This window comes from Populus euphratica, unplaced genomic scaffold (genome assembly GCF_000495115.2).
Source record: "Populus euphratica unplaced genomic scaffold, PopEup_1.0 scaffold240.1, whole genome shotgun sequence".
NCBI classification, from domain to species: domain Eukaryota; kingdom Viridiplantae; phylum Streptophyta; class Magnoliopsida; order Malpighiales; family Salicaceae; genus Populus; species Populus euphratica.
In genome coordinates, this window is record NW_011500121.1 from 20,879 (window position 1) to 31,146 (window position 10,268).

At 33.8% G+C, this 10,268-nt stretch overlaps 1 protein-coding gene across 1 annotated transcript; it reads left to right on the plus strand.

Annotated features, from left to right (window-relative positions):
* The first annotated feature begins 1,145 nt into the window (after positions 1-1,145).
* Positions 1,146-7,499, plus strand: EMB1789 (CCCH-type zinc finger family protein). Its single transcript, XM_011005030.1, has 7 exons — positions 1,146-1,924; positions 2,017-3,188; positions 3,672-3,737; positions 3,927-4,055; positions 4,718-4,768; positions 5,649-5,789; positions 5,922-7,499. The coding sequence occupies exons 1-7, from the start codon at positions 1,798-1,800 to the stop codon at positions 7,017-7,019; spliced, it is 2,784 nt and encodes a 927-aa protein (XP_011003332.1). The 5' UTR covers positions 1,146-1,797; the 3' UTR covers positions 7,020-7,499.
* Positions 7,500-10,268: the final 2,769 nt, after the last annotated feature.

The following is a 10,268-nucleotide window of genomic DNA, read 5'->3' on the forward strand; positions in this document are numbered from 1 at the left end:
GGTCATAAATTATTTTTTCCAATTTGATCCTTATTTTTTTATTTCTATTTTTTTCTTAGCTTTTTTGTAAAAGTTTTATTTGTTTTATGATATATTTATTTTTATCAATTTGGTCCCCATTCTTTTGATTTTCTGAGGTCTTTTTTCTAAATTCATTTTTCTTTTCAATTTCACCTTTCAATTAAATATTTTTTATTACAATTTTGATCCTTACTATTTTAATTGCTATTTTTTGTTCTGAATCATTTTGTATAATTAAAATTATTTAATTTTATTCTTCAATATTTGATTTAGTGAGAATTGAGCTTCATATTTTTCTAGATGAAGTGTTTCGGGTCTAATGACTTGAGTTACAGGTTTGAAAAGTTAACACAATTTGATTTTTTTATATAAAAAATAGGTTTTGTGATTTTTTTTTATTTCTATTAGATCATTTTAATCTTATGATCTGGTTCGCGAGTTTGGTGGTAAAACTCAGGTTGGCTCGACCCTAATTACTAGAGTTATAAGTTTGTCATGCTAATTTAGGTTGACTAGGTTTAAGTTTTATAAGTAATTTTTTACCCTATTTCATCCTTCTATATTTAAAGAACTGTGAATTAAGTTATATAATTTGTCTTTCTTTGAAAAAATATTTTTCTCCTATGTTATCATAATCATTATTTTTTAAAATAATTTATCTAATTTTGTTATTTTTTTGATCTAATTAAAAAAAATTATGCAACTAGGTCCAGTTTATAACATGAATCACTTATATTTTCTTTAAAATATACTTGTGGGAACTACATATTATTTTTTATTAAAAAACTAACCCTATTTATTTTTATGTTTTAAAATTATTTTTGAAAAAAATTAAATTTTTTTATTTTTTATTTACTTTAAATTAATATTTTTTGATTATTTTAATATACTAAGATTAAAAATTATTTTTCAAAATAAAAAAATATTTTAATATATTTTTAAATAAAAAATATTTTAAAAAATAACTCTAACTACAGCACAAATAACAGTATCGCCATTAAACCTCTTAACGAGCACCCGCACTAATCACTCCCGCACTAATCACTCAGCAGAGTTCAAGTGCAAATTCTCGGATGATTCGAACCCAAATGGAGGCCCAAACATCCTTAAGTCCGCCTTCACTGAAGAAAACCCGTAAATAGTTGCAAAAACCACTCAGCCATAAGCCCGTCCGTGTCACGTATTAAAGCGCCAGCTCCTGCGTGCCCAACTTCGTTGAATTTGGTTTTGTTCTGCAAAACAATCCTAAATCCCTTTTCTTTTCTTTGTACAAAACTGGTCTTTTGTGTGTGGGTTTCTTTAAGAAGTCAGCGTGAGAGGAAGATTTTGGTGCCCGCTTGTGCAGAGAGAATCAGGTTTTCTTGCATTGAGTTCTTGAACTTGAACTGAGTTTCAAGGAAAAGGGCATTCTTGTTTTAGGGGTTTTAGGCTTTAATCGGGGGTGTCAAAGTCCTCCAGTTCAGTATCTTCTTCTGCAATAAAATAAAGATTGGATTGCCATTTTTTGAGCTGGCTGCTATATCAAACATTGTATCAAATAACAGTCTCAAAGTTTTCGCTTTGAATTCTCTTTGCCAAACAACTGCCTGTAGCTTTCCATATAATTTGATGTTTTTTTGCCTCTAGCTTACTCTTGATTATTCAATTAGTAAAGGTCTATGAACTCACCCCTGCGTGCCCAAACTAAAACCCAGAAGGAAAACGGAAAACGTACTACTCTCTGTTCCTTTCTTTTTAAGCGAAGGTGATTTAGAGAGATCATCATTCCTCAATCCAATGGCAGAGACTCCTCTTTTCACCTTTTCTCCACATCGCAAATCGCATCTCAAAAGTCAAACTTATCGCACTCTTGTTCGAATTTTATCGCACCCTCAGCTTTGTCAATTTGTTCCTCCGCCATCAGGTATTTTAATTTTAAATTTCAGTCTCAATTTTATGTATTTATGTTTATTTGTTCTAGTGTTAGTAACTTATATGTTGTTGTTTTTCTGCAAGGTAATGGTGGTGATGGAGGGCCGCATGTGTTGGGAAACCAAGTATGCAGTAGGCATGTGGAGTTGTGCCATGAAAGTTTGCTGGATAAAAATGGCCAAGAAAGAGGGTTTAGTGACACGCAAGCGGTGATCAATGAGGTAGAGAATATAATGGGAATAGAAGAAGATGAGAACTTGGTGATTGATCATACTGTTTGTGGAACTGGTTTACAAGATAGAGATTTAATTCAGGCGCAACATTTGCTAATTGATGAGTTAGAGCATCTCATGAAAGGAAACGTGGAGCTTGTTTGTCACAACAATTCTGGCCCTGTGACTAACCGGAACCGGATTGCTGCTGGTGATGTTGTTGCGGTTTCAAACAACCAAGATGAACATTCTGAGCGCCATCCAGTTGTTATCAAAGAATGCAAGGGTGTCGGCCAGCTACAACTTGATGAAAAAACCCTATGTCAAAATAACAAAACAAGCAGTGAAGTTTCAAAACCAGTTGATAATTGTGAAGAAAGTTCATTGTCGAGGACTAATGGATTGGAAGTAAATAATGAAATGCAACAGAAAGAGATACAATCGGACAAATCAGTTTGTGCCGATGCCACAATGGTTTATCCTCCTGAAGATGGTGAGATAGAAGAGCGAGAAGTTTCTGGTGAGTTTGAGGTGGATGATGGATCAGTCGATATATTTTCTGAGGACGCTGTAGCGCCACAGGAGAAGAAAGTTGATGAGAAGCAAGCTTCTGAAACTATTATTGATAAAAATAGGCTTCCTATTAATGAAAAAAATGAAGCAAACAAGAAGGATTCCTGGTTTTCTTCTTCTATGGCGTGCACAGTTGAGAATACTAAAGATAGAAGAGAAGTGGAAGCCCAACAACGTTTCTCAAGTGAAATGGCATGTAAACGGAAAGTTGTAACTTATGAAGATCCTATATTAGCTGAAGAGGGTGTCTGGTGTAAGAAACAAAAGAAATGCCATGGATTCAGGGAGCAAAATGAAGGGAGTGCAGCAAAAGACCAAAAAAGAGACAGCAGAGTTAAGGAACAAAAGAAAAGGAATGTTGCCAATGATAGTGTTGGTTGCCCAGTGGTTTGTCCTAACAATCTGGCATCGTTCACAGAAAATTCAGATCAAACTGCATCTGCAAACCAAGGAATTGCATCTAAAGAAAAGGTATAATTATTCTCCTGATTTTCTTTTGCTTCCTCCTGCTATAGTTGTTTATTTCATTAGCAGAGTCAATTTTAGTGAAGCATGGAGTCTTCGAGTATTGGTTTTAAAAAAATAACATCCTCATTTTGTTTCTCCTCTCTATATGTGGCGTGGATTATCATTTAAAGATTATATACACGGTTTTCTTCATATTCTTTGCTGGTGGTTGGATCCAGGGCTTTCTGCCTCCTCTATATCTTTGGGCATTGTTAACATGACGCTGGAATAGCTATGTCTAGATTAACTGATTTAAAAATTTCTTGAATTTGAGGGTTGATTTATTGATAGTGTACCCAAACCAGAAAGTTAATTCTGGCACTTCTTTGCTCTCCTTCCCTTCTCTTGTCCTCTTTGTGTACTCTCTCATAAATACATACCCCTAGTGCTTTCTTAATGAATAACTGTCCGGATTTAACCCATTATGTTTTTTGGTTGTCTCTACAGGATGCTGGTCTATGCAATAAGAAAAAGCGTGGTCCTCCTTCTAAGGAAAAGAAAGCAAAGAAGAAGGTTTTGATTTGTCCTTTCTATTTTCTCGTGTTTGGTCGGGTTCTTTTTTCTGTTAGCAAACTATTATTGTTTTTTTTTTTCCCAGTCAACTTTGTATTCCTCCATCTGAAAACTTTATCTTTACTAAAGTGTAACTCCGTTGTCCCTAAAATAAACAATTTTCACTCATCATTTAATGTTATCTTGCAGGAAAAAGAACGGAAAAAACGGGCTGAAAAGAACAGACAACTTGGTGTTAAAAGGATGAAGTTACTTCCTGTGCTGAATCGAAAACCTGTATCGCCCTGCCGTCATTTTCTCAAGGGGAGATGCCGGGAGGTATGTGTTCTCTCTACACTCAATTCTATAACCTAGTATATCTTTATATTGATTTCTGAACTGCTTCAAAGACTCAACAACTTTGTCGTGCTGAGAAAGTTGCTTTAGTCATTTACTGAAAAAATCAAATAAGAAATTGGTCTTTATGGTCTAATATTCTGTTTTTTGATAAATTTTAAACTAGACAGCTTTGATGAAGGTGATTATCTTGATCTCTTGTTGGTCTTTGTCAAGTATAATTGTTTAGCATATTTGAGTCTATAGTTTATTTTTTTTCCTGCAGAAACAATTATGTGTTCTTCCAAATTCCTCTTTTTGTTTAACGTTTTCCCAAGTATTTTTTTTCTGCCCAGTGCCAGAGCATCTTTCATGGTTGTAAAATGAAAGGGAATGCTTTTATTTTCATTTTCTATTTTCTTGTCTTTCTACTGAACACGAAATACATCCCTGTTTCTTCAGTTTCTCTTTAATTTAATAGATTTTAAGATGAATTATTCAAATGGCTATCACTATCTAACCGAGTCTCCAATTTTAGGTGGCACTTGGTAGTGTATTTTTTGTCAATAGTGGTATGTTGTTTTGGTGCTCTGTATTCTATTTTTATCTGGTTTTAGTTTTATATCCTGCTACTTGTCATTAGCATATTTCTTTTTATTTGACAGGGTCAAAAATGCAAATTTTCCCATGATGCAATACCTTTGACAAAATCTGAGGTACAATCATTTAAATTAGTACTTTATTTTGTACGGCTAGTTATCCAATCTCTTTTTGCCTAGTGGTTTAGAAAACCACATTAATATGAACATTAACATGTGAGACACACTTCCTATGGATGTGGTTCTCCTCCACCCAACCAGAAACTGGACTGAAGCTTGGCTACAGATTTCTGCTTCTGACTGGCCTTGAACACATCTCATGTCAAAGCCAGAACTCATATACTGATATTTGTCTCTCCATCTTGGATTTAAGAAATGAATATACTGCTGTGACTATGCAACCTGTATAAATGTGTGCTTTGCTTTCAGGGTGAAATTGGCATTTGGGGCTGAAAGCCCCAAAAACCCAACAACACCTCGGTTACATCTCATGTCAAAGCTAGAACTCATATACTGTTTTTTCTCTTCATCTCGGATTTAAGAAATGAATATACTGCTTAGACTTTCCAACCTGTGTAAGTTTGTGCTTGGCTTTCAAGCTGAAGTTGGCATTTGGGACTGAAAGCCCCAAAAACCCAACACCACCTTGGCCAAGAGAAGTTTGGGTGTGGGATGCTTTTGCAGCCTACACAGGTCTCACACGTGTTCGTCAGATTTTGCCACAGTTAAGAACAAGACACATTTTATCTTGACTGCCATAGAAAAGAGAGAAAAAGTAGCAAGTAATTGAGATTCATTCTGGAAAAGCATGCTTCAAAGGAAGCACTCACAAATTATCTGGCCAGCAATTCATTTTCTCCTATCTAGCCACCTGTTGTGAAATCATAGTCTTAATTTAATTAGCTATATTTTTTATTAATTGATTTGGTAAGGTGGTTGTTGTTGCTGCCAATTTCTATTAGCTAAGCATGTCTTGTCTTGCGTTCTGGTTTTGCAGCCATGCCATCATTTTGCGCGTCACAAATGCATGAAAGGTGACAATTGTCCATATGATCATCAGCTCTCCAAGTATCCTTGTACAAACTATGTGTCAAAAGGTTATTGTATCAGGGGTGAGAGTTGTATGTTTTCACACAAGGTACCTTCTTGCCCTTGCTAAATACTATTCCTTTTCAGCCACTTTTTCTGTTTTAGCACACGCAGAACCTCAGTTGTTACTCTTGTTGTGTTTAGCTTCTAATGACTATCATTGATTCGGTTTCCACTTCAGGAAGACCTTTCATCTACATCAAATATTTCAAATGTTTGCACTCCTAAGGTGAAGCCTCCATCTTTGCCGAGCACTTCAAATTCTAGGAGGCAACTGGATATTAGTGGAACTTCCAACCAGACTGCCAAAGCCTCGCCGGATTCCACAGGAGTTATTTCTGATGATAGACGTACTGCACTAAATGTGGCAAAGACTGTACAGAATTTGCCTGCACTGGTGCCCAAAGGTATAAGCTTTCTTTCTGGTGGGAAGAAGTCAATGGTTGAATCTAGTCCTAAAACAAGCAGCTCATCTCTGAAGAGTAACGTGTTTGTCAAAGTTGGAAACCAGATAGATCAATGTGCATCTGTCACAATTCAAAACTGCAATGAGATTCCCAAGAAAATTCCTTCGGTTGTTGCACCAAAGGGGATAAATTTCCTTTCATTTGGCAAAGCTCCATTGGATAAATGTTCAAGTGCTATGAAATTAAAAAGCTTGGCTACTAATCAGGGAAATGGTGTCAACTTATTTTCATCCAAAAATTTCTCCATGCACGAAGAAGCTTGCTCATCTTCAAATAAGGATAATAGTGTCCTAATTGGCAAAGAGACACACCGAAGTGTGTCAAATATGGCGCATGGGTTGAGTAAGATGCTGCAGAAAACTGAACCAACAGCATTTCAAGATGCCTCAACAGATAGTTTTAGGAGAAACCAGCAGGTTAGCTTGCCTTTAAGTTCTGGTAGTGGTGTTCATGCATCTGTTCAAGAAAGTAAAATTGCATCCAATAAACATATAGAGTTGAGTGCACTCCAGGGAAGGCTGCCAGCTTCACCACTTGGTTCAGGTCAATCTTCTGATCAGTTGGCACATGCATGTTTGAAAAACAAACCAATATCTGCACAGAAGGCACTAATGTCAACACTAGCATTTGCTACAAAGGTTGAATCTCTAATGAAGATGAATCACTCCACCGGTGGTGCTTTTGCTGTCAGTAGCATGGTCAGCAAGGAAAGCAGGGATAGTACTACACCTAGAGGTTTACAGATTGACTCAGAAAAGGCATCAAAAGTTTTGGATTTTTTATCTGGTATTGGTGGTGAAACAAAGCATTAACCTGTTATTGCCAACTAGATATCACTGGGAACATAACATATCTTTAGACTGGGAACTGGAGGTAATTCAAAAGCATTTGGCTGTCGAACAAGAAGCGAAGGCCATACTCTAATCATTTATTGGCAATTTAACTGTTATTCTTCATCCAAATTTTTTCAGTACTAGTTAGGAGGTGCAGTTTGCACGTCTCCTAGTTGTCACTGCTCTTCCCTATTCAGCAGCTATTCTGTTGACTGGAAAGAGGCCGACTGCTGGTAAGTTTGTGACGTAGGTGCATATTGATGGCTGCATTTTTAAAGTCTATGAGGCAAACGATTTCAGCTTGTTCCTTACTTTTGTTACGTATTTTTGGAAGCACACATTCCAATGACTTGGAAGGCAATATGGATTCTCCGGCTGGCATCGCTTTTTTTGCAGCACCCTGGGTTATGTATGGAGGACAGGAGCTTGTGAAAATGTGAGTTAATTGATGTCATTGAACAGTAACATGTCTGGAACCCAACCCAGGAAATATAATATATAACATCTATGTTGTTAGCGGTCTTTGAAACTCTTTCCAAATTCTGTGATAAAAGTCTGAAAAAAGCGAAGAAAAAGAATGAGAACTCCAGTGATGAACAACTGCTTTCCTCCTTCACTCATTTCAAATCTGCAGCAAGTTCTCACCGCTCAAATGAAGTTGGAACTCCATCATTATGTTGGACTAGCTTTGAAAGGAATGCAGAGAGTGGTAATGATCATACGCGTGAGGAAGATATGCACCGATAAGTTATTTGAGCTTGCATGCATGCAGGAAGATGATTAAAAGGAGCAAAGCCATTGCTTGGCTTCAGATAGGTTTAGTTAATGCTAATTGAAACTTGTTATAACTTAGTCTAAGCATATTAGCATGCTTATGTTGGCTCAGTCCAAAAATTAAAAATTTGAGAAGAAAAAATTGAGATAAATTTGGAGATATGAAAGTGATATGCCTATTGTGTAGGTGCTCTAAGATGCATTTAACTTTCTTATCAAACCAAAAGAAAAATGCAAACATGTTTATGTGTAAAATTAATTAATTTGTTAACAATTTAATAATTGATTTAGCTTATCATGATCTTATAGATATTAAAAAAATTATAAGTGGTTTGATTTAATTTTTCAGTTACCAGTTTCTTAGTGTAATTATTATCTCTTTATCAATAATATTTTGATTTAAATATTACAACATAAAGTATATCTACTTTGTCAAGTCATGCTTGTTCTCAACACCATAGCTATTGATTATTTGAATATGATTAGAAACTATTTTCAAATCTCATTCCACCTCGTGCAACACAATCAATACTATTTGAGAATAGATGAAATATTTTTTCTAATTCATCTGGGGTGATGAATTTTCTTTTGATTACTTAAATACATCCATATAGTTCATGTTACACTCAATATTTGCCTATTTGTTATCGTTAATTAGGATAACGAATAGTAAAATCAAAACATAGCACTCCTTATATAAGATAACATTATGATTTCAAGTATAATAATCGTTTACACAACCGTCACGTGAGGCTTTTTATATACACAAGTGATCTCTCCATATAGAATTCTCATACAAGTCATTTTAGTGTACATGTTATCTGATAAATATCCACATATTAGTTCTAGGTATCCTTCATATCTTAACTTATAAGAATAATCACTTCCTTTCATAAGGGAAAGAACATAACATATATTATTTTCAACAACTCTAATTAATATCCAGTCTTAATAAAACATTAGCCATGAACATTTTAGAAACAATGCTTTGATGTAATAGAGATTCCATGATTATAATAACTTTATAATTTCTTTTGCAAAATATTTTTTTTTCTCAAGGACTTATTTTTATTATAAATTCATTAATCAAATATTCAATAAATGTTAATGATAAATAAGGCTTTTTTGCGAAAGAGATAGCCACATAATTTCCTTAATTGTTAACTATTTAATATATTCTAAAAAATAAGCTACACTATTAAATAAACTAAATATATTTATACGAACAAAGTCAATACCATATGTAACTAACCAATTAGTTATATGGCATGTACACTAACAAGAACAAGAATGAAAGTGTCTTATACTATCTTTGGTTGTGTTTAGGTGTGTGTGTGCGCGTGTATAAACATGTTTAGTTGGAGAAACAAAAGAAGAGATAAAATAAATATGTTTTTATGATAGTTTTGAAAAGAATGTTTGTGCTTTTAGAATAAGAGATGCATAAAAACATGTCTCTTCTATTTCTATCGTTTTTGTCTTTTTTTAGAGATAATAAACACTTTCTTTTTAGTGTAATAACTAAAAAAATTATCAATATATTGTCCTTGATAAGACACCATATCAGCTTTAATAATGGAAACCCGAGTTTTAAGATCTCACTTTAAATCATTGCATTCCCCTTCATACACACCCCACATACACACACGCGCTTACATAAAACATATCAAGATTGTGAGATTTTTTTCTTGTAGTGTTATTAAATCAGGAAAATTTGATGACTGATAATAACATAGTTTAGATTTAAAAAAAAATCAATATGATAACATAAAAACCATATAAAAACTAATTGAAACCAATTAATCCTATATAAGTCAAAATAAAATATATCATGAAGACCAATTTAAAATACACCAAATGCTTAAAAAAAAAATCAGTGTGATATCTTTTGACTTTTTTATGAGACGACACTATATTTAATCGACCTGAGCTTCAGGACCTAACCCGCCAAGCTTATGATTAGGGTCATGGAATCCAACAAGTTTAATTTTTTTGCCTTTTAATTTATTTCTTACCTAATTATAGGGTAAAAATAGGATAATTCTTTTTATTTTAAAAAAGCTAAAGGGTGAGACTAGAAGAAAAAAATTACAAAATGACTTAAAAAAACAAATATTGACATGGTGACATACTGATGCGGTTCGGATCAACTCATGTTAACTTGCTATAACTACAACCCGAATCAAAAGATTATGACAATCTTGCAAAAATAGAATTATCACAAATTAATAAAAAAAAAGCACCATAAAGACAAAGTCAAAATAAACCAAATGCTTAAAAAATTATCAATTTGACATTTTTTTTTTAGAAAAATATTTAGACAATAAAATATTATATCAACCTGGACTTTATAGATTAACTCGTTACACCCATGACTTGAGTCATTGACTCAACTGGATTTAATGATTTTTTCTTAAATTTATTTTTTATCTAAATATAAAAAAATTATTGAAT

Coding starts and splice junctions, on each gene's coding strand:
- EMB1789 (XM_011005030.1), top strand. CDS start 1,798: ATGGCAGAGACTCCTCTTTTCACCTTTTCTCCACATCGCAAATCGCAT. Junction 3,738..3,926: donor AAAAGAAAGCAAAGAAGAAG/GTTTTGATTTGT, acceptor GTTATCTTGCAG/GAAAAAGAACGGAAAAAACG. Junction 4,056..4,717: donor TCAAGGGGAGATGCCGGGAG/GTATGTGTTCTC, acceptor TTTATTTGACAG/GGTCAAAAATGCAAATTTTC.